Source organism: Convolutriloba macropyga, chromosome 6 (genome assembly GCF_964194025.1).
Source record: "Convolutriloba macropyga chromosome 6, txConMacr16.3, whole genome shotgun sequence".
Classification (NCBI taxonomy): Eukaryota; Metazoa; Xenacoelomorpha; order Acoela; family Convolutidae; genus Convolutriloba; species Convolutriloba macropyga.
In genome coordinates, this window is record NC_134473.1 from 67,438,421 (window position 1) to 67,462,879 (window position 24,459).

Consider the following 24,459-nt stretch of genomic DNA (forward strand, 5'->3'; position numbering starts at 1 on the left):
ATTTATTAGAGTTAGAGTCAGAGACAAGTTTATATACTTTGTAAATAATTTTATTGAATTTTAGACCTGACGATGAACGCAAAGTTGTAAAACGTTCGTATTCTTAAAATCAATTTAAGTTCTAATTGACAATTTCTTCTTCTCTGCATCTTAATACCATTAGTCCAACATAACCACACTGCACAGAATAATCCGCCCTCCTTGGTCTATTCCCCGAACTTCCTGGCGCCAACATGTCATTCACGAGGGCTAAAATGAAGAAAGGTTGCCGCACCGCAATCAAATTCTGGATAGACAGTCACTTTACTACTGATTTTTTTTTATTTTTATGAGACAAGTGCAAGTAATGTGCCAGTTTGAAACGACAATAAGCGCCGGTATCCCGCCAAAGTTACCTGCCAATTGCATTTCTGTGCCACAGCTACATCAACAACAATCGTGATTCCACCGATACATTCAGCAAATAGCTCTGCTGTTTCAAGCTCTTTGTGACATTTCCTGCAAGTATCTTGTTCGTCGCTGTTGATTTTGTTTTTGAACTCGACCAACAGAGGGCAGTACGAATAGCTCGTTTTCTTTCTTTTTGGGAGAGTCCTTCCTCGCCTCTGTCATCTTCTTCGAGAGTCACGCAGGGAATGGCATGAATTAATATGTTGGGTTCACTGTTTCTCATCGTAGATTCCACAAATTTGGTTTGAAGGATCTTTTGCGCTTTTGTAGTTTTCATATCAACATCGTACGTTTCTTCACATTTTCGTGCAAAAGTGAAAATCGTTTCTTTCTTGTTATACGCGGGTTTCGTCAGTAGATCATTGCAATGGTGGTTGGGGTGATAAATTGAGGCTGCAAACTGGGCTGTACAGTTTGCTGTGATTTTCTACGGGGAGAATTCTCGTTTCGTGGCAAAGATGGTCAATTTGTGTTGTTTTCTATATCCAGTTATAATTGTCAAGGCTTCGTTTTGTTTACTCTCAAGTTTATTCCAAAGACGCTGGTCAACAGGTTCACAACCGGTGAGACCATATGGCCTGGCAAAACTACATAGAAAAGATACACCTATCCGACCTGTTCTTTCGATACCTGCTAGCAGTTACGAAGACTTGACCAGATTTTTGACATCATTTTTCCAAAAACTACCGGGTGCAAACATTGAAACCATCACGCAAGATGATACAAAGGTCTTAGAGTCCCTCTTTCTCTCTCTCTTGAAGACAACGAGCAGAAAAAACATCTAGACGTAAAAAGTTTGTACACCAACGTGCCGGTTGGAGAGGCTATAGAAATTGCTCTAAGAAAACTCTATTCAAGAAACCTAGCTCCAGAGATCTCAAGGACCGCAATGAAAGGTTTGTTAAAGCTTGCGTTGAAATGTAACGGGATCGGGTATGTACAATCAGATGGTCTGGCTATGGGTGCATCACTGGCTGTAGTACTAGCAAACGTGTGAATGAAATTGTTTGAGACATCACTGCGAAAACCAAAGCTTGGTGAAGAAATCTCCAGATCCGACCAAAACGGGAAGTGCAAAGGCTGTAAATGGGACTGTGACTTTCCGAGGAAGAGGAATAGAGTGTGAGTCATGCAAAAACCGGTTTCACGCAAAATGCCAAAAGACAACGAATGAGGAATACGCCAACGTGCAGGATGTTTTTTGGTTTTGTACTTATTGCAGCAACCAACAGACAATGGGCCGTATGAGGAGATGAAATTGTTTAGAATTATGTGGATGATATTACCTCCATGGTTCGTGGTGACCCGGACGGGAACTTAAATTTTGCAAAATCAATACACAACAATCTGCAATTTGCATTAGAAAAAATTAACTGGGAAGAAAATTTGGATCTTCTTGACATCAACATAAATGTGAGCAGCAAAAGAATTATCACCTGTCATTAGTATCAAAAACCAAACGACACTAGAATAAAACTAAAAACTCGCAGCTGTGCACCGCTTCAACATGAGAAAAATGTGTCAAGGGACGGTTCGCAGGGTTTTTAATGCAACATCTAATTGGCTGGCCTTAGATCAGGCTCTTGAAGAGAGCAAAACTTGCTGGACCAAAACTCAGTATCCAGAGGAATGATCTTCAAAATCAGTGAACCAGACTTTAGAAAAGATAATAAGTGGCGGTAAAGACTAATTGAGAACAACAACAAAAGGAGCATAAAAAAATCTTGATCTCATGATAAGCCAACTATTTTACTACAATACAGAGGCAATGGTACTCAGAATTTTGTAAGCAAATTGAAGAAACTATGCGAATTGCAAGTGGTTTTTATAACGCAAATATTAAGATCAAGCCTCCCCACCCGGAATTCGTCTTTCGATAGAGAACCCACGTCCCACGTGGTAATGAGATAAAATGTAATGGATGCGGATCCCTCTATGTTGGGCAAACAAGCCGGCATGTTGCCACAAAGATATCAAAAAGAACAGTTATATTCAGCAAAATGAAGCCTGCACTTTACACACGTGATGAATATAGGGCGCGGGAACTCACGATAAAATATTAGTTCAACTTATAATAGAGAAAGATACCAGATAAAGGTACATAGTGCAAAAAACATTTTGTGCATGGCAAAACGAAATTTACAAAACCTCCACAAGAGGGATACTTAGAGTTAGAAATTAAATTTGGAATAACCCTAGAAAAACAGAAATATGGCCAAAATCGAAAAATCCGGAATAGGAATTTATTTTTAAAAAAAAGGTTCAATTAAGTGAAAGCCCCTCCGCTAAAAGGGTAGTCAGCAGAGGTTCAGCAGAGTATGGAGCTACGCAACAGAGGGAAACTTTATTTTGTCCTTATGTAAGTGATCACGTCCGAATATGAATCTACTTTCTTATCGCTGATCCTGGAAGCCAATCTCTGTATGGATTTTGATGCTGACGGGCCAGCTCCTGTACACGAGAAGATTAACGGACAGAAGGTGGCTTTTTCGACATCGATTATCATTTGTCCGTATTTCAGCTTCTTGATGGACTGGTGATATTTGTAGGAATCCCGTATGCTTCTTGGGCAACTTCGCATACGGATTAAACACTTTCACATCAAAGAGCGTTCTGCTGAAGCGTGAATCGAAGAAACCATCAGCTTTGATATCTAGTCGAGCGTCGTCATCAATAGCGGTTCTATTTGCAAAGGTTTCCCCTTGCAAAGACTGAAGACAGGACTCTTGCAAAAACAGATGTAAATATGAGTTGTAAATAGGCTAAATATTGTATAAAGGAAAAATTTTCGATTTCGTTTTTTTTAGAATATTTCCTAGAATTGTTTTAATGGTGGTCTCAGACAAATGTAAATGCATATTCATTTTGTTCTTTAACAATTTGTGAAACAGTTTTAACCTGACGATGAACGTAAAGTTCGAAAACGTTTGTTTTAAATATCGAAAGTAATTTTAATTTGACAAATTGGTTTATTTTACTTTATTCCAATTGGTTTTGGAATCATTCAAAGACCAGCAAGGAGCAGCGTAGTTGAAGATGGAACGGGTAACACCTTTCTTTGAGGTGCTACAATTTATGTGTTATATAGCACTTTACTATGTAAAAAATAGCACGTGGGCTGTGTAATAAAATGCGCAAGTAGTTGGTTGTTGGAGAACTTTATTCTGTTCTTGTTTAATTGGTTACATTTCCCAAGCTTCTGATCTCAGGTGGAGCCTAAAATGGTTTTTTTTAAATTAGCAAGTTTAGATAGTCTCAAACACAATGTTTAGAGGGAAATAACAGTGATAACACGAGGTTTAAACTTCACTTAAGTCCCTTACTTTACTTAAAGTCCCTCACTTAAGGCCTTACGTAATCAGTTAAATTCTCAAGGTTCTAGTTGTATTGTTTTCTGGTCTGCCCTACTGTCTTTCGAGTTTCAGATGTATGTTGCTAGTGTTATTGTCATTTTTGGCTTCTCGATAACATGTTGGTTGGCCTTGACGCATCCCCTCGTCTTTGCGAATGTCTCAGCAGATGTTGGATACCGACACTATGCTGAAAGATTGCACATTTTACCACTAAAGGCGATAAGCCACACAATGCCCTTTAACACATTGATCACATACGTCTACTCCCTTCGTAAGTTAAATACGGAAATTTTTATTTGAATGCTCGGATCTATTCTGTTTCGGCCCCCCAGCTTTCGGCCCTCCAGCATAAATCTTTTATGACCCCCAGGCGCACGTGCTATTTTCTTACATAGTAACGTGCTATATAACAACATATAATTTGTAACTTGGGGTCATAAAAAAACACGGGGGGGGGGGCGAAACAATAGATCCGAAAGCTCTACCTTTCTTGTAAAACTGATGAATTTTAGTGGGGTTATACTGGTTCATGTACACTGTGTTCGGCTTGAGGAAAATAATCCCGTCGAAAGGAAGTTCATCTCTTGGGCTCACATATCTAGGGGTGTTCAGTTTGATGTCAGTGCTATATGGGCCAATACATCTCATGAGAATAGTGAAACAAAAGCACTATTGGGCAGTGCTAGATCAGGTGAGACGCGTTTTATCACACCAAAGTAATGAAAAAAAGAGTAAATTAAGAAATGCCCCTCCCCAACGCTGGGTGAATATTGGCTGGTCCGGGGCCCCTCACAGCAGTACGTCTTCAAAAGCATTTCGTATTCTTTAAATATATCAATAAAATGATTATATATATGTTAACATCAGCTGAGGAAGTAAGTTTTTTTTAAGGTCAAAGTGATATCGCTTCAATGGCATAGCGTTTAACCGGCTTGATGCTCCCTTTTCACTAGCTAGGTCAAGTGAGCGAATCTCATTCTTATTGTTTTCGCTTTTAATTTTCGTCTTTTTTGAGTTGATAGCAAGCTCTCTTTTTTTATTTCTTGTATGATCTGTTGTTGCTTTAGTTCGGCTTCAAAGATAAGGACAGTTGACTTGACAGTTTCATTTTCCTTAAAGCGGTCTTGAGGTTTAAAGATGTTCAAGCCCACCTCCCTTATCGGCAACGAGTAGATGTTCCTGTATTTTTGATTGTAAGCGGGATTCTTTAATAGATTAGGTAATAGTTCATCGTTGATTGATATCTCACATTCTTTTAAAGGGTCTTTAATATTGGGTGTTGTACGTGCTAAGAAGATCAATTTATGCTGAACCGATGAAGTGGACGATTTATAAACATTTTGAGGCGAAACATTGGAACGAGCGGCCAGCTGTTTCAACAGCGATTTTTGCTGTTTTAGTGATCTTTCTACAATTTTTTTCTGCATTATCAAAAACTTACACTACCAAGTACTCTACAACCGTCAACTATTTCCACTTCGTCGTTAACAAAAATTTTTTGTGCTTTTTCAAAAAGATGTTCTTTAGTTTTAGGATCTATTCTGTTTTGCCCCCTCCCCGGTTAGTGGGCTTTTATCTTTTACGCCCCAAGCGCTCGTGCTATTTTCTTACATAGTAATGTGTTATATGATAACATATAAGCTGTCACGGGGGTGAGGGGGGGGGCGGAAAAAAACGCTGGGAGAGCCAAAACAGAATTGATCCGAGTTTTATTCTACCGAGTGAATTTCGTTTGCTTAACTTGTTGAGGCTCAGGACTTGCTCTGCTGTTTTTGATCTCAGAGTTTTTTTTAACCATATGACCTCACACTCACGTCAAATCCGCTTGTTCATTCATTCGTGCAATTTTGACTCAGTTATAAGTGACTTCATTTTAATTCTAAGTAGAGTGAAGCGAGTTTCTGCATAGGACGTTCCTTCTAATTAGATTTGTAATGAGATTTGTTTACTTTAAATGAGAGATTAATGGCTGTGGGCAGCTAATAGAAACACCACATTAGTTGTCAAAAATATAAATCAAAATGTAGAATCTCGGCAAAAAACTGACATTTTTCTTCCTCGCTCTTAATTGATTGGAGTTTTGAGACTGCAGGTCTACGAAGCTGTCACAGCTATTTTCTGGCAATCTGCCAGTCATGTTTCTTACTCTGTCGGATTTTTCGCTTGACCATCGTTGGAGTAATCTATTAAGCGGTTCTTCTTTTTTCTGGAAATAAAAGGTAATCAAAGATAGGTGGATTCGAATTGAAAATGGCACAGCAAGGTGCGTAACATTTACCTCATAAAGAAAGTAAAAATTCTTCAAAGGCATCTGATTTAAAGTACTGGTGCTCTTACGATCAAGTAACTGTAAATCTTCAAAACTATATCAACATTCGTATTACTAGATCATTTTGTTTTAGTGGTTCACTCTTCCTTTCTTCGGACTGGTTATACATTTCTTGATGTCTACCAACTATCCCAAGTACTTAAACAATCATCTCTCCTTATTCATCAGTGTCTCACTTTCTCACGTCTCTTATACTGCTGCCCTGTTCCACCCTCTGGGCTTTGATGCTGTGCTTGGAGTTCACATTTTACTTTGTGGAATTTCTGCTATCTCATATTGTGCCAAACGAAACTCACAATTTGGAATTTTAGTGCTCAAAGCATTCCTTAGCTGTGCAGGATTTGTAGTTTTAAAACTTGCCGATCTTTATTTGGCAGAATTGCATATACTGTTTGAGATTTTTAGTGGACATTTTCTATCTAAAGTGTGCGATGTTTTGCAGATTTATTACGTTTTGTTGATTATGGAAGCTGAGTTTTACGGATTTGAAACAGAAGACGGCTTGGATAAAACAGATAAAGTTGATTAGAATGTTATTAATGAGCAAAAATACTGTTAATTGTAAAATTTTGTAAGCAGGATTGATTTATGCAAATTAAAGCCAAACTGTATATGTATGAATTTAATTTATTTAGTTGGTTTTCCTGCTTCTAAATGAATTTTTTGTAGATGATGATTTTTTTTGCAGTTGGTTGTTGTGTAGCTAGTTGTAGATATCGAAAATATTGCGCACGAAAACGGGCAAGTCTCTATTCCTGGGGAATTCCTAGGATTACACGTGAGCAAAGATTGGTTTTTAGCCTTTATGAAACAAACTAATATATATTTGAGCTGGTAATATTCAATAAAGCCGAAAGTGGGAATAGCCAATAAAATATATATCTTCCATTACAAAGGAGAAATATCAATTGTATTTGTTCATAATGTACTGTCGCCCCGGGATGGGCGATAAAGGAAAAAAGATGGAGGAAATAGTTACAAAAATTCGTCGACTTGGGCGATTTGATACCCATTTTGAACACGCGATTGCTTGATCCTTGGTGATAAGTTTCCATGTAATTTTAATTAAAAATTGGATTGAAATGATACTTGTTGTTTGACCGTTAATACAAACTCATGTGAAGTAATTTACAAATTCTGATTACATAATAGAAACACGCAGAATTTATTGCAAAGAAGAGAAATAATCGCAGACTAATTTGTACACAATTGACATCTATGGAAGCATAGTGAACGTTTTTTGGGCTTTTTTGTCAAATGGTGGGTTTTTTCTATTTGTTTGCTTGTTGATTTCTTTCTTGTTTACTCGTCAAGTTGTTGGACGCCTAGCTCTTGTTCCTGCTCTTGCTCTACTTCGGCTTCCGTCCACAACTGAAACGTGAGTTTTGTGACAATAGTTGCTATTTTTATGAGATCAGTTTTTGGTACTGTTTTTATAACTGTTTGCGCGAGAAGTAAAAACGACAAGCGGTGTTAAAAGTTGTAGACTTTCGGTTGTTCTTACTTGCTGAAACTTACTTGTTAATCAAGTAAAATGACCGGAAAAGAAGCAAAAATTTGTTGACCAACAAATTCAAACGGATAGAAAGATGATTGTGTTATTTTGCAAGACTATTCTCTTCACTATTGCTCAAGTGAGTGAACCAGAGGAACATAGCTGACAGATTGCCGGAAAAGATTTGTACTTACTAAAACTTTGATTCTACTTCGAAAAATATTTGCCCTAGAAAACACCTTGAACCGCTACGCTGCGGGAGTCTATTTTTAATTGCTCTCAAACGAAGTTTGTAGCATTTATATTAGTCCTGTGGTCATATGCAATTTTTCGCTTGACCGATTTTTCGTCTGACCCATTTGACTTTTCATCTTCAAAAAGATAAACAGTTAGCCCCCGGAGGGCATTAAGCTTTCTTAGAGCCCTAAGCCTTACTTTAAGGATGCGATTCATCAAAACTTTTGATGAGACAATTTCATAGTGTGAAAAGGGGTTCTTAAATGAAATTTGATTACCCTCAGTCACCCCCCCCCCTCAACACTCCCATTTCTTAAATGAAATTTGATTACCCTCAGTCACCCCCTCAACACTCCCATCGTTTGATAGCATATCTCCAGACGTTAGTCGGTTATATTTCATTGGATGGCTCCATAAAAATTTGACTGAAAAACTTAAAATAGATTTGGATTGAAGTTACCCAAAACCAATTCTTTGCCTTTTCTCTCTGGAAACGTCGATAACATGCGCTGCACAATAAGGTGAACAATACCCACAAGTGGTTTAAACTTTTAGTTTTGTATTATCACCGTTGAGAACAACAGGAGTAAATGTGTTGTATTTCCAACTTGAAGGTTACCATAAAACCAAATGTTTGAAAATTTAAAATTTCCGCTATTTATTAGAAAAAATGTTTTTTTTCCTCAAAATTGAAACATCCTAAATTGTCCTTCTAAAAACTTTACATTTCTAACTTCGGAAACGTCGACGATCATTTTTTTGCATTGAATTTCTTTTCAGTAGTTTTGTATACGGAATAGGAAAAAAACTTTACTCTTTTTGCAACGAAAGGGAAGGAGGGATGTTAAGTATTCAAATTAAAAAATTGTTGTTTTTCGTTGTTTTCCACCATACAAACACTGTAAGTCATTTTTGAGCTTTTTGAAGTTATTATCTATGAAAACAAATGTAATTTTAAAGTATCTTTTAAATGTTTGTTGCAAAAAAGTGAAAGGCTTTGATTAAGTTAAATAAATAGTAAGTTTTGAATTGCCTTGATAATCGATGACAACATTGATCAGCGATTTCGTGTGCTCTGCAGTGAATGTGTCAATTATTAATAAAATGAATTTCTGGAATTTTACATTTTTGCTGATATCTTCTAAATCAATACAATGAACACCATTTTTTTTCGATCGTAAGAGTGTTTTTTGGAATGTATTATTCATACAACAATTCGATCCCCTGAGCATTGGGTTTTTAAATTTTCGTAAGGAACCAATTTGCAAGTGATTTCTCTTAAATTGTAAGAAACTGAAAATGTTGGCGCTTTTTGATAGCCGTATTTTTTTATGGAGCTCTGGAATTGAGTAATTTTTGGAAAAATTTTGATAACGCCAGTGTCTCAACAATAAGAACTTTGCTCAACTTCTTTTGATGACCCTAATAATTATGTAGCAGAATTGTTCCTGTATTACAATTCAAAAACTTCTTAAAAAAGAAAAAAATTGGGAAATCGAATTGCGCTTTATCTACAAAATTAGTCAGTCCCATTATAAAAACAACAATAAAGTTTACTGAATTAAACAAAAAATATCCCTAGTTATAAATCTAAAAACAAACTGTTCAAAGAAGACTACTTGAAATCGAGCATTTTATTTTTCTTCGAAAAAAAAACAAATTGTGGTTTTTAAACGCATCGATAGATAATTGGTCTACAGACGTTTTCGGTATTTTGGTGTTTGGTTCAGTATCATTGAGAGAAGTAATTAGCATCCTTCATCCCCGTATAAATAATATTGATTTCAAAATAACCCCGAACTTAGCCATATCCTTATAGTTAATTTCATTTCAGGTTGAAAATTTTTTATCAGTTATCCGATTTGTAAGAGAAGAACTAACAGTTACTTACAATGTTTTCGTAGAACAGAGAGTTCCTAAACTATCTCTGTTTTCTGGCTGGCTTCTGGGGTGCATAGTTTGAAAAAGATTTTCTAGTTTGGCGAATGCTTTTACAATTTTTTAAAGAAAGATGGAAGGAAAACTGTTTGATTGCTCGATGAATCAACAAGTTCAGGAATGAGTGAGTGATATAACGAAAGGTGAAATTTAAACATTGTTGAATTTTGAAAAGAAACTAACAAAGTTTGTTGACTGGATAGTTTTTGTCTTTAAATTCCTGAAATATACATTTGTAATTTTTAACAATTGTCAGTTAGGGTTTCTTTTGTTAAATTTGCCAATAGGAAGACGAACAATTCTGTCAGATCAGACACCGCAGGGGGCAAATAAAAGAAATATTGACAAAATTGAACAATATAATTGATCCCTAGTTTTAAAAGACTGGTTTTTGTTGTTAGTTTCCCCAATTTTTCAGATGTTTTTTTTCTCGAAAAACACCTTGTGTTGTTGTTTTCCAATTTATCCGAATAAAGTTTACATTTTAATTTTCCTAATGTTAATTGACGGCTCAAAATGAAAAAAATATATATATTGTGGCTATATACACTTGGGAGTTCGATAATAAGAAAAACTTGCTTCCAGAGCTCAAAAAAGATTCTGGGATACAAGGTTCAAGCAAAAAGTTTGCATTAAAAACACACATGACCACATCAATTGATTGAAACTTTTTTCCAGAGCAATTGAACTTAGGCAACTGTCAAAATATTGGCTATTATAGGTAGGCTTGTTTTCTACAAGAGAAGCTATTCAACTCTTGATTGCGATTTTAATTGCGATTTGCGTCAAGTCGAGATTTTTGGGTAAAACTTTTATTCTTCGACAGTCGTCAAAACTGATAGACTACCAACAATTGAGACTGGTGACTTGTCTTCAGCTAACTTGTCATAAAGTTGCTTGATGAACCAATTTTTAGCCAATAATGGCCAGGTTGAGTTGGCAGATGAAAACCGTCATGTCCAGACCGTCGCAGATACAAAGTGCATATGTCCAGACGTTCGCGTGTTCTCAACGTGGGTAGTATTATGGGGTCTTTCCCATTGTAGCCCCCCCCCCCCAACTTAGTAGTCAGATAACCTATAGCCCCCATCATGGTAAATATACCATTATGGAAGCTATAATTTCATGGGTGGCTATAATGGGAAAGACCCGTATTATGGTTATAGAAAAGATAAATTAAAAAGTTTCATACTTACGGATAGGTTGTCGCGCAGGAGCTGCATAATGAGGGCACTGTCTTTGAACTCGGGGTCCTTCAGATTGTCCAGCTCAGGAATCGCAAGTCCATACGCCTAAAGATTTTTCATAAATTTTTACTCAATTTTCCTTCATCATGATGGGCCAGCGCCTCTACCAGATGAAGTGGACCATTTCGTTAATTTTACCTCTTTAATTTCACAAAACGTATCTTAATACATATAAAAACATATTGAATTGTGCGATATAGTGGCAAAGGTGTCAGTACAATTTAACCAATTCCATTTTAGCCAATGCCAACTTTAATTTTCCATATTGTTAAAATTACCAGAACGACTATTCAGCCGACTATATATTTAAATGGCCCGTGGCATTGGGTAAAATGGCAGTGGTTATAATGGTAGGTTGGGTAAACTGGCATTGAGTAAAATGGAATTGGGTAAATTGTCATGTAACCGGTGACAAAAAATGATTTATTATACTAATTGGTATATACTATTAAACAAAAGATTATAGTAAATTATTCTATAATTAAACATTATAATTTGTATAATATTTTACGGGTCCAGTGATAAACCCTCAAGGAAATAGAACCCCACGGAAATGAACCCCATTTTGAAATTAAATTTTGGGCGTGATTATTTGTTCGGTTGTTATAGTTTCATATCAAGTCCCACGGGACGCTAAGCAGTTATTTCCGATATCGTAATTTACAACAACTTTGTCTCGAAGTTTCGCAAATTAGCGAAATAAATATTAAAATCTATCGCTAGGGGCTGGTAATGGTAATATACATCGAAATAATAATTGTAAATTCACTGGATATTATATAGCGGCTCAGTTTTAATCAATTAAAAATTTGGTACATTAAAAATCAGCAGTATATATTTTTCTGGAACATAGACAGGGTGAATCTATAAATATGCCAAACAAATGGGACTAAACTGTCGTCTACAAATATCCATTTTACGTATTGGGGTTGGGGTGTTATATTTAAAACTAAATTTGAACCATATGTTGCTTGTGATGGACAAGGCGCTTAGCGGACGAGCAAAAAATGAGAAATTTAACTGATAAATATACAACAAAAGGCAAGTTGTTTTATAATTAAGGCAATTGATATCCAAATATTATTAAAAACATAACCGACTAAAGTTCGGCTATTTGCTCTCAAACGACCGGTTGGCTTCGTCAGTAGCTAGCCATGGTTTAGTGAGGCTAGCTTGAGCTTAATTGAAGGGGCGTGTGGTGAGCGCAGCGGGGGGAAGGGTGTAACGGTGGGGCGGGGCTGATGGGGGTGGGGGCATCAATTTGTGTGTGTGTGTGTTTGCGTGTGCATGCGCATGTGTGTGCTTGCGTGCGCATTTGTGCGTGTGTGTGCTTGCGCACGCGCGCGTGTGTGTGTGTGTGTGCATATGTTTGCTCGCGTGTGTGTGTGTGTGCTTGCGTGCGCATCTGTGCGTGTGCGTCTGTGTGTGTGTACGTGCGTGTGTGTGTGCTTGCGTGTGTGTTTGTGTGGGTGGCAACGGTTGGAGGGGGGTCTTTGGCTGCACGGGGCCCTTACGGGCTGAACGATGTGCAGGGGTAGGCATTGGGTTTGATGTGGGGAGGGTGGTGGTGGGGGGCGGGGGGAGGGTATGGGGTCAATCTCTAAGAACCGCCCCTCGCACCATAAGTATAAGTCTCCAAAACAGATTCTGTGAATCGTATACTTTAAGACTAAATTAAGCTGAAATGCTCTAAGAGAACTTAATGCCCGCTGGGCGCTACCTGTTTATCCCGTTTTTGGGGACGAAAAGTCAAATGGGTCAGACAAAATATCGGTCAAGCGAAAAATTGCATAGAAAAAGACCAACAGGACTATTATAATTGCTACAAGCTTTGTTTGAGTAATTAATGACAATATAACTACAGTCAAAATACTAAAATGTGCCGATATACCCGATGCCATTATACTCAATTTATTTCTATTGATCACTAATTCGATTATCAATTGACAGTAGGTATTACAAGCATGTTTTATTATTAAACTCAATATTTAACCCCATTTTTGTTTAAGCTATTTTCATAGAAATCCCACGTGTCGATGAGGCATGAACATGGCCTGCGAGTCATGGCCAAATGCACTAGTCTTGCATTTAGAATTTGATAACTATACTATAATACACTCATTATCTCACTCAAATTTTTTATTCTAAATAGTCCTTCCAGCAGTTTCAATACTATAATAAACTATGGTGTATCTTTTGAGTATGTTATCACATTGGGTATTTTGGCATTTGATATTTCGTAGTGACGACTTCAAATTTACGGCACGGTTATCCGCCAGTGTAATGACGATCTATCAGGTTGTGTCATCTTGCCTACCCGAAGTGGCCACGAAAAGGTCAAGTGGAACGACACCCGATCACACACCGTATTCATTGGTACACCAACGAGTGGTTTTTATCGACGAATGTACTCTATTGGCCAATTGCTAGTGAACTGTTTGCTAATTTTCTTTTTTTCTTTGTTGCTTTTTCATGTGGGCCAGTAACCCTAGCACCAGATATCGTAATAAACTCCTGTTCGCTATTCATTTTCCCAACGCAGTAAAAAGCTACACCGTTTATTTTGTAGAATATTCTGGAATTACAAAATAAGACAAAGTTGTTGCACAGATGAAAATTCTGTGACATTAAATTTATAATGACCATTTCTCTCAATTAAAAGGACGATTGATTGTCAAATTATCACACTAAATCAGGCTTGACCTACAGGTCTTTTAAGTCGAATTTCTTATAAAACTTATTTCGCCTGGATGATTTGCGACTGAAAGTTTTCGCTCAATTCTTTATTGTTTCCTTCAAGTGCCCCCGTATTTCGAATTTTAAGCAGCTGAAATGAGGTAACGGTACATGTAAATTATTGATTAAAATTAAATTAAACAGCAACAAAACAACATTTGTCCGAAGTATTCTTATTCTTAAATCAAACGGACTACCATTTCTCAATGGATTTGTTTAGGAGATAAGCTACTTCATTAACACGCTGTTTAAACCACTTTTTGAAGCGTTGCAAAAAAATTAATTGTTTGAACAAGATTTTATATGTAAGCGCAAATAGTGCATATGTAATTAACAAAAACCAACTAGGCTGATAGTTTTTCGTAAGGTGAAGGCGCCCGGAAAATTCCCCATTTGATTAAAGAAATGGAAGAGGCTTGTATTATCTCCGTGGAGAGGCTTAAATTTCTCCGCAACGCTTTTTTAACCCTAATTATCAAAACAACCGATTCTTGTCAAAAATGAAAAGTTTTTTATTGGTTTTCAAGCGGTTTTTCATCGGTTAAATCGGTTTTTATGATTATTTAACGTACCAAAGCTTTGCCATCGTCGAATGTTTGAACACTCATAACTTTCTTACATAAGAACGTACTATTTTATATTTTAGGAGCTCTAGACTGTATTAGTGAAAGAGAGTCTTTCCTAATATACCCCCCCCCCCCCGCTTAGTGATCAGATAACCAAAACGTATACCCCATTACCGTAAATATACCATAAAGGGGAGCTTCAAATTCGGGGGGGGGGGGGGCTATAAAAGAAAAAAGCGCAGTTGAAGTAACCTCCTGTGCGATTTCTCTGGCTCTAGTGGCGTTGTCCTTGATCTCGTAATGGAACACAGAGTAGTTGAGAGCCAGACCCAATCTCACTGGGTTGCAAGGGGTCAGACAACTGGCTATCTTCGAGGCCTCCTCGTACAGCTCCTGTGCTTGTTCCATTAGCTCTGAAATTTAGGAACGTAATTTACGGTCGCTTTGAACGTGATGAGCAAGTACGATAAAAGATGCTTGATAAGCAAAACTTTGGTTGAGATGTAAAGAGTTATAGTTAGGAGCGCGATCTAGGAGCGGTCTGATCACATTTGATAGAATAGCTCATAGGGGGGTTTTGTGTTGATTGGGGGGGGGGGTGGACTTGTGTGATTTTTTTTATTAACGGTTTGAGTTTTTTATAGGACGGTTTTTGTTCCTTTGCGGGTTCTTTTCTAATTCTCTAATAAAATTCCGGAAAACTAATAAAAATGGCGCACAAGTCTAATATATAACCCTGTTAACGCTGTAAGTTTCTCAAGTGATCCGTACAAGTGTGTTTACACGAAGAGTTTGTATATTGTTGAAGTGTTGAAGTACATGCAAAGATTTTTTTTTTCGAACTGTAACCTCATGTCTACAAACCAGGACAGATTTTCACAAAGGTTGCGGTGGAAAAGTAGAGATATATGATAAAAAATGTTTTCATTGCTTTATTCGAGCTGTGAGTGTGTGCGTGCGTGTGTGTTTGCGCGTGCGCGCGTGTGTGTGTGTGTGTGCGTGTGTATGTATGTATGTATGTATGTATGTATGTATGTATGTATGTATGTATGTATGTATGTATGTATGTATGTATGTATGTATGTATGTATGTATGTATGTATGTATGTATGTATGTATGTATGTATGTATGTATGTATGTATGTATGTATGTATGTATGTATGTATGTATGTATGTATGTATGTATGTATGTATGTATGTATGTATGTATGTATGTATGTATGTATGTATGTATGTATGTATGTATGTATGTATGTATGTGTGTGTGTGTGGTGTGTGTGTGTGTGTGTGTGTGTGTGTGTGTGTGTACGTGTGTGTGTTTGTAAATGTTTTCGAGCTGCGTGTGTGAGTTTGTGCGTGTATGTGTGGTATGTATGTATGTGTGCGTTTGTGTAGCCGAGATCTACACCCATGAAAAGACCGTGCTGAGCCCTGATAAAGGGGCTATAAAAGAACTTGTATTGACTGCGGTGAGAGCCTCTACTGTTTGTTGACCCAAAATTGTCAACCTTGACATTGTTTTTGACCGATTAAGCACTTCTAGACAATGTATTGACAACGAAAGAACTTCTCGACCAAGTATTGATTTAAAAAAGAAAAAGCTATTAGGGTCAAGATAAGTTTCAACATATATCAATGCAGGTCTGTTGGGGTCTTCTTTTAAAAAAAAAGCGCTATAATGTTACATTATTGCGAATTAGAGGCTACCGCAAAATTTTTTAGAGAATTTAACTCTTCTGCAGGTGTTAATTTTTTTGAAAATTTATTGTGTATCATTTCGTGCAAATTTAGATACAATAATTTTTCTGTTGTTTTTTGACACCTATCTCTGTATTGACCCATGAAAAGATTTTTTCTTGGCTATAATAGTCCATGACAAGACCATAACTTGACCTGTGAAAAAAGTGAGCTCGACTCTTTTCATCTATAAAAGACCGCGTATGGAGCCATGGAAAAAAATTTCTAATGACTTTATGCATTTGCTCGACCGTGTAATTTGGGTCAATATTGCCCCCCCCCTCACTTTTTGGGTCTTTTCATAAAGTCTAGATCTCTACTAGGGATATATATTTTTGTTTTGCACGGAAGTTGCACTAGATGTTTTAGTCGAACTAAAACGTAGGTCGCGCCCAAATCGCATTAGAAACTTGGGTGGTAGAAAAAATGGGCTCGTCCGGAGAAAAAGATCTGTTCCGAGTCGTTTTGCTCAGTCTGATCAATGCACTTTTGTCTGCATAGTCTATTAAATCGGGTTTGGACAACTCTGTGTTGATTTGGTGGGGCATTTATAGGTGCAAAAAGCTGCAAAAAATAAAAAGCATAGATTTTGTTTGCAAAAGGAATACTCCAAATGACCTCCACTTTGACGATTTCTGGAATACCTGCTGCTAAGTGGATAACAGCAGTTTTAATAGCAGCTGTTTGGTTTATAACAGAAATCAATAATTCATAATAATAATAATAATAATAATAATAATAATAATAATAATAATAATAATAATAATAATAATAATAATAATAATAATAATTATTAATAGTGGTTTAAGCGTAATTGCAGCGGAACAGAATTGCCATTTTTACTTATTATTCACCACAAAATTTCAAAACTGTTCTTTTCAACTGTTCAGTATGTATTTTTAAAGGCTAACACAGCGTTAATGGCAAGTTGTTCACCTGACCATTTGAGGTGTCATGACATTTAGAAATGCATCTTTTCCACAACTGTTATCCTGTTTTTGGGAATTTTTTCTGTCTGTGTCCCCTCCCTTCCCCCACAGCTTAGTGGGCGCATATTAATTGCACCTCCCAGACGCACGTGCCATTTTTTACATAATGATTTAATAAATAATGGCATGTGCTCTAAAACTGGGGGGGGGGGGGGGGGTTCATAACATAATGGGGGGGGGGGGCACAAGCGGAAAAGATCCTTTCTTTGGAACACCTGTACTGAGATTATAGTACAATACCTGATTTCTTGTCGTCCTCGCATACCTCCACCATGTATCGTATGTAGTCTCCCTTCATCTTCTTGTAGAATATCTTTGTCTCATCTACGTCATCCTCGTGGCACAGATACTTCGTTATCAGCTCCTGCATAACAATCACAAACATGAAGAACGCAGAACAAGTTGCATTCTCTTTCCGCCCCCTCCTCACCCAGCCTAGTGGGCATATATTTTAAGCCCCCAGGTGCACAAACGGGGAAAAGATCCGGAAAAAAGCATCGAAGGTAGGGGGGTGTTTGGATTTGGGGTGGCAGTGGAGTTATGGATACTAACTAGGACTTCATTGCAGTCCCTTTTGAGTTCCGTCTCCATCCTGACTTTGTAGATGCAGTCTGCCTCCGATAACACCAACTCCCCACTCTCTCTGTCCTTCTTCTCAAATGTCGAAGACAGACGCCACCCGGACCTAAATTCAGACGACCCAGATACAGGAGTGTGTTAATGGTTAGACAAGAACGTACCGGAGGATGCGTTCTTATTAAACGGACGAGCTTCATTGTCACAATATGCCTGAAGTCTGATCAAGTGTTGCAAAAATCGGATCTTTTCTGTTTGTGTCCCCCCCCCCCCCAGCGGATCGGGTGCAAATCGGATCTTCTCCATATTTTTACAAATATTTGCTATGTAATGGCCGGTTCTCTCTAACGGGGGTTGCATAATAACGTACTTGGGGGGAGGGGGGGAGGGAGGTTGCATAACGTACTTGGGGAGAAAAATCCCAGAAATCTTATAATGGCTGAAAATCAGGTTCAGGAGTGAGTTAGTTAATGGTAAGACAAGAAGGTACCGGAGGATGCGTTCATTTTAATCGGACGAGCTTCATTGTCACAATTTGTGTGAAGAATGAGCATGCAGCAAAAATTGGATCTTTTCCGTTTGTGCCCACCGGCGGAGTGGGTGCATATTATTTGCAACGCCCAGACGCAGGAGCCATCTTTTTGCTTAAGGTCTGTCAGTTGCCTCTAATAAATTAACCCTGTTAATTTCCGTAGTCCCTATCCGAGGAAACTGCATTCATTATGCGGTGGTAGATGTCAATGACATCCCTAACTCAACCAAAGAGAGGGGAGTGTCGGGTCCAAATCTGTTCAACAATGAAACGCAAATGCAATCAGTAATTTGATTACCTTGTCTCACCCAATTTTAACACTCCCTAACCCACAAAACATATGATAGTTTTGAGAGTAACTTTCGTTATGCATCCAAATTAGAATTACCCCCTAATCTCAGATTTGTTTTGGTTTAAAAATTTGACGCAGGTTAAAAATACTTATTATGATATGCAGATCATTATGATGCAATAACCCATTCCGCCTTATGCAAAAAAGATGTTGACGGCGAAGAAGGAAAATATTTAGCAAAAATTGTCAATTGTTTGAGCACTCCAGATGAAAATTGATCTTAATGATACAAAAAAGGTTGTGATTTTTGCACTTTCACATTAATTGAGAACTAAACTTGTTATCAATGTGACCTATCGTAATCATCGTGTAAATTGTTGAAACTATTCATTCATTAGTTCTTCAAATCATACCAGGGATATCTTTACTATCCAAAACGAGCAGTTTATATTCGACCACCCTTTCTGTCTTAATTTTTGCCTGTCGACAATTGCTGGTGTACACTGTCGACAAAAGCATGATAATTTTAGGCAAGAAAGCAGATATATGATACAGATGGATAAATAGCACACAATAGAAAATGGCTGCTGCTTTCAATTTTAGGGGCAGTTACAAAACAAAATGCCAAAAAATAATGAGTAAAGCTGAACAAAATAAGCTATGAGTTTTGAGTGTGGATATTTGTTAGTAAATGATTTTAAGTAGGTGATATTATTTAAGCAAACGATGGCCTGAATGCAAAATCGTCAATTGTTTTGACGTCTATTTTCATTCTGTTGGAAAACAAAAAACTTAAAAAGTATTTCTGTCGAAAATGATAATTTGCAACTGATGAAGGGATATGGAGTAAAAATTACTTAAATTATTTTACTTCGCGTTTAAAAATCTAAGTAAAAGGAGATGTGAGGTTTACCTAAAATTTTTTCGGTAAAATTAATTACATATTCGTTTAGATGGCAATTGGAGTAAGAATTTTTTCTTAGAAAAAAAACCGAAGACTCTAATATCACTATAAATAAAAGCTTCAGTTGGCGGGGGAAAATGTGATTTGGTAATAAATAAGTTTTAATAAAACGAGAATCAGTTCGTCGAAAAACTTGATTATTTTTTAATATATAAAATTGAGGTCCACTGATTATCTCAAACCATTGCAAGGCCCATTTGTACCTTTCAGGTGATAGAAAAAAAATTAAAAAATTTTTTATTTGAATTCAAAAATCGCGGAGGAAAAAATTTGGAGAAAAAAATCTTATTTTTTTTTACTAAAAAGTAAAAAAAATTAAATTAAAAGAACCATATATACTTTAAATGAAAATGGTTGTTCTAGTTTTTAGTTTTTCACTGTTGAACGTTTTCTTAAATTTGACAATTGCAGATTCAACTGTTTTTTTTTCAATACCTAATTAAATCATTCTGCAAAGTAAGTCAGACCTCCTACGACTAGTCGCAAAATTTTACCAAAACAACTAAACAATGTATTTTTTTTTCAAATTCTGTTCTCCAGAAATCATGTGCTCAATGGGTGAAAATTTGAGCACAGTGCTGAAAAGACCCTTTTTACATAGTATTTTCTAGTTTTCTTGTTTTTAGTAAGAAGTTATATATGTAGATTGTAGTCGGGAGTTGAATTGAATGAACAAAGAAGAGGCAACGAACGGGAATACATCGATTTTTGTTGGTTTGATTTAAATTAATCACATATCAAATGTACAAAAAACTGCGTTGTTATGTTACCGAAGAAAGATTCTCATATCATCAAGCAATAATCGAAGAGATTTTGATAACCTTAAATCCAAACTTTAGGAAAAAAAACCTTCGTGCAAGAAAATAAAAACCAGAAAAATTTCTAATTAACTGCCTCTGTTTTGCATCGTTTCGTTTTTAAATGCATATTGAAACGAAAGTATCCAGAACGGGTGAGCACCTTTCGGTCAACAAAAGACGCATTTTCAGATCTTGAGTTGAGAAAGCATCACACAAAAACCAACCAATAAACAAGCACTTTTTTACCAGTAAAGATGGTAAATTTGCGATGAATGGATCTAAACGATCAGTTGAGCTGTGAATCATTATTCACATTTTTTGTAACGAAATTCCTTCTGTATTTGTAACAAAAGTGACCGGGATTCACATATCAATTAATACTATTGTTCTCTATTGATGAAAGATTTCAGATCGCGGGGCTCAAAATTTCTACTTGTAGATCTGCAGTTGTGTGGAAATGAGTAACCACTATAAAATATAAGATGCGCGACGTAAGTAAATTTTGAGAACTTTCGAGGTATTCGATGGAGGCTGACTATTGATAATCACCCTTCATACAAAGTTCACAAATTTGAAGTTCACGAAATTCATACGAAGTTCTCGATGTACTCACCTATACGATGAAAGATTTTTTGTAATTTTTTTTTTCATTGCACTTCATTTCAATTCTTACATTATTTCCCAGCTTTTCTTCGGATTTGGAAGTGTTAAAAGAGTGGGCCATAGAAAGCTTTTATAAAAATGAGCAATAAATATTTTCGAAGGCATTTAACTTTTACAGTACACACTGAACGTAACTTAGCACCCAATAGTTTTAAGAAGAATAAATTGGATTATCGACGCAAAGTTCGTCCAATTTGATCAAATGTTGATAACAATTTTTACCCCATTGATTCCCTACATTAGTGCTCTGTCCTAAAACTGAAACTGCGGTAATACGCAGTTGTAGACTACTAGATACGTCAATGTAAAGGTGATCAACTCCAACCCATTATCACAGGAAAAAGCAAATTATCTCAAAATTTGATATGTTTCCACGTTTGTTCAATTACGTTTGAGTGTGCATTTGCGAACGATAGAACAGATTTAAAAAAATTTAAATATCAGAGAGAATAAAGATATGTTTAAATTGCGTATTATTTCAATTTCAAATTTAGCGCAGGGCAGTATTGTAGGTGATTAATGGCTGTTTTTTTTCTCAAAAATTGATCAAAGGTTGGAGTAATATTGTGTAAAATTTAAATTTTTTTTCTTCGTGACAGTACGGGGCTATAACTTACTTCATCGGAAGTTCTAACGCATAATCATATTAAATTTGATTGGTCCAAATTCAGAAACACTGATTGGTCCAAATTCAGAAACACTGATTGGTCCAAATTCAGAAACACTGGCAGGCCTACTTACAGAAAAAATTCGGATATAAGTTGGCCAGTTTTGCATAAGAAGCTGGAAAAGCTCATTCACCCACAAAATATTTTCGACTTGATCGTGCCTCCATCAATTTAAGCAAGTTTTAGTATTGTGAATTCGAACAGTTTATGAGCAGGGTAAAAAATACATGTTGGTCTTAGCTTATTGCTTCTCAAGAAAAAATTGCCATTTTCGATCTGGATTTTCTATGTGATTTGGCCTACCAGATTTTCAGACTTTGGATCTATAAAACTTCTAATGATTACTCGCCCATTGATATAAAATTCAAATGAGACGGCCAAAATTATATTGCCCACAACTGACCTCAAAAACAGGCAGTTTACCATGTAATTTTGCATTTTGTGCGTTTACTTTTATCAATGATTCCATAATTTCGCAGCATTAACCGCTAATCGTACACTTTTATTATAATATGGAATGCAGTGAAGATTTTTGCTGAGATTTTTTTCGCATTTACCGCTTAAAACCGCGAATCTTACATTAATTTACTTTTTTTATAGCCTTGATACCTCGACCCGGGTCAACCTGAGCCAATAAACGTCCAATGTGTATGATCCCTTGTGACTGCGTCGAGATCAACGCGGTGAAAAATAAACGTTCATCGCTAATTCACCCCTATTCTTCCGAAAATTCACCACATTCAACGCATGATCATAAATTTGTTACGCACTATTTAATTAATTATTACATCATTTAGTTAAAGCTCAACTCTGTTACTAACTAACCGCCGAGAGGCCACGACATTTTTGAATGCTACACTGAATAAATTTCTCTCTTCAGTTGTAAGTCTGTGGTCGCTCGCAGTCACAATGACCCTCATATATTCAGCCATGTCCTCGTATCTCTCCACGCTTTCTGCCAACTTGGCCAGGTGAACAAACTTCTGCAGTTCTGTTTCAGACAGTTCCTGATTGGTTGCTAGAGAAGCCATTGTCGCGTCTTTCAGTGTATAATAATATTCAAATTAAGATAATTTTTATAATAGATTTATTAGATTTGATTTCAGAATTTATTAATTTCTGATAATTCCGACCTATTTATTTCTGCTTCTTCAAGTGTTTTTGTGCACAATATTCAACAAGAAATAATTTCACAATATACGATAAAAATGAAATTCAGTTTTTTTTTGATAAATATAAATTGATATTTAATAAAGCTGAATATTTTTCGCAATGAATAGAATTCTTTCACTTTAAGGAATCAATTTTTTACTTCTGTAATAGTGACGCCAAGATGTCAAAGTTGACCCCTACTTGTCAATAAAAACTTTGAGTTAGTTTTATGTGACGCTTGAGTTTTAAAGAATCATAAATATATTTTTCAAAATAGAGAGTATCGAATTGTAATTCGCGGAGCGTTGTAATAATAAAAATTTTTCAGGGTAATAACTACTATTTTCCTCCAAGATGTTATGTAAAAATTAATTCCTGAATCTCAGCGGCGAATGAAAAATATAATTAAGACAGTTAATTATTTTTTTGACAAGTAATAAAAACGGGGCTGTTCGTTCTGCTTAAATTTATAAACGTTGTTTTCTATTAATGAGAGGTTTCAGTTCTGGTGTGGTTCAATATTTCAATACTTAGATCCTCAATTAAAGCGAATTGTGTGTGATTTACACAACATACGGATATATAATACCATGTACTGGAAAAAAGGGATTTCTCAACAATTTTGTACTTAAATTTATTAGGAATACAAATAAATACAAATAAACGCCGTGGAGGATTGATTGATCACGTGCAAGGCTGAAAAAGATGAAAAAACTGTTTGTGTTTAAATTGTAGGAACGTATTCACATGCGCATACAAACGATTGAGAGTTCACGTGTATAAGAACGGTAGTCCGCAAGCAGGTGTTGTGTTTTGTTCAGCTCTTAACGCATGAATAAATAAAAACAAAGCGTGACTGTTTTTTCTGAAGATTGAGTATGGAGAAAATCGTATTAAACGCTAAATAGATCCCTCTTTGGCAAACAAAAGGCCTATTAGGTTTCAATTTGAATTGGGTCACTTTAGCTTACGAATAAGCAAAGATTTGAACTTGATTTTGCATTCTGAAAATTAGCCAAATTGAAAAGAAAGAGACCAGCAAATATCGAGTTCACTTTCAATAAAAGTTTTAAAAAACGCTTGAAAAACGTTTTTGGTGGTTCCAAATATTTTGCTTATGTCCCCCCTTCCTGTCCGCTTATACTTTTGCTTCAAAAAACGAGAGGGCTGTAAGCGGAATTTTTTTTAGCATTCCGTTCAAATAATGCAATTAGTTCTTCTTGCTTTTTAAACGTTCTAAACTTTCGAAACTTTATAGAACCCTTTCATTAAGTTCTGAGCAGCAATCCTACAAAATTAATCTCAATACATGTCAATGTATTTGAATACGATGCGTTATTACTGAAAATATACAATTCAACAATTTTGGTCATAATAACTCAGATGCAGCTCAGAAATTTTCCTGCAAAAATTGGTGAAAAAATGCATAACCACTGCATTGGCCACACTCAATAGGAGAGCAATTACTGTGAATGGCAAAATGAATTTGAGAAATCTGCAGTTCATCCAGTCTAAAAAATTTGAAAACTTCTCTTTCCATTCTTGTTAATTTTTCATTTCAAAACTGTAAACCTGAATGAAAACTGATTTCATTTATAGTTCTGTTGACTTAGATTAATACTTACATGAGTGTTGGCTAAAATCCGTACAACATTACACCGCAGAGGTATACCCCAAAATTTCCGTCGTAGTAAAATTGGCTCGAATATTAGATACATACAATGAGCGAAATTA

The 24,459-nt window shown here is 36.3% G+C and overlaps 2 protein-coding genes across 2 annotated transcripts; one reads left to right on the top strand and one right to left on the bottom strand.

Annotated features, from left to right (window-relative positions):
* Window positions 1-2,765: 2,765 nt before the first annotated feature.
* LOC142341152 (transmembrane protein 187-like) lies at window positions 2,766-6,771 on the top strand. Its single transcript, XM_075392046.1, has 3 exons — window positions 2,766-4,074; window positions 4,316-4,494; window positions 6,206-6,771. The coding sequence occupies exons 1-3, from the start codon at window positions 3,876-3,878 to the stop codon at window positions 6,659-6,661; spliced, it is 834 nt and encodes a 277-aa protein (XP_075248161.1). The 5' UTR covers window positions 2,766-3,875; the 3' UTR covers window positions 6,662-6,771.
* A 409-nt stretch (window positions 6,772-7,180) lies between these two features.
* On the bottom strand, window positions 7,181-23,418 carry LOC142341153 (14-3-3 protein 2-like). The gene is made up of 6 exons (XM_075392047.1): window positions 22,399-23,418; window positions 17,631-17,763; window positions 17,319-17,442; window positions 14,604-14,764; window positions 10,999-11,094; window positions 7,181-7,503 (listed from the first exon to the last, which is right to left on the bottom strand). The coding sequence occupies exons 1-6, from the start codon at window positions 22,602-22,604 to the stop codon at window positions 7,435-7,437; spliced, it is 789 nt and encodes a 262-aa protein (XP_075248162.1). The 5' UTR covers window positions 22,605-23,418; the 3' UTR covers window positions 7,181-7,434.
* Between the last annotated feature and the right edge of the window lie 1,041 nt (window positions 23,419-24,459).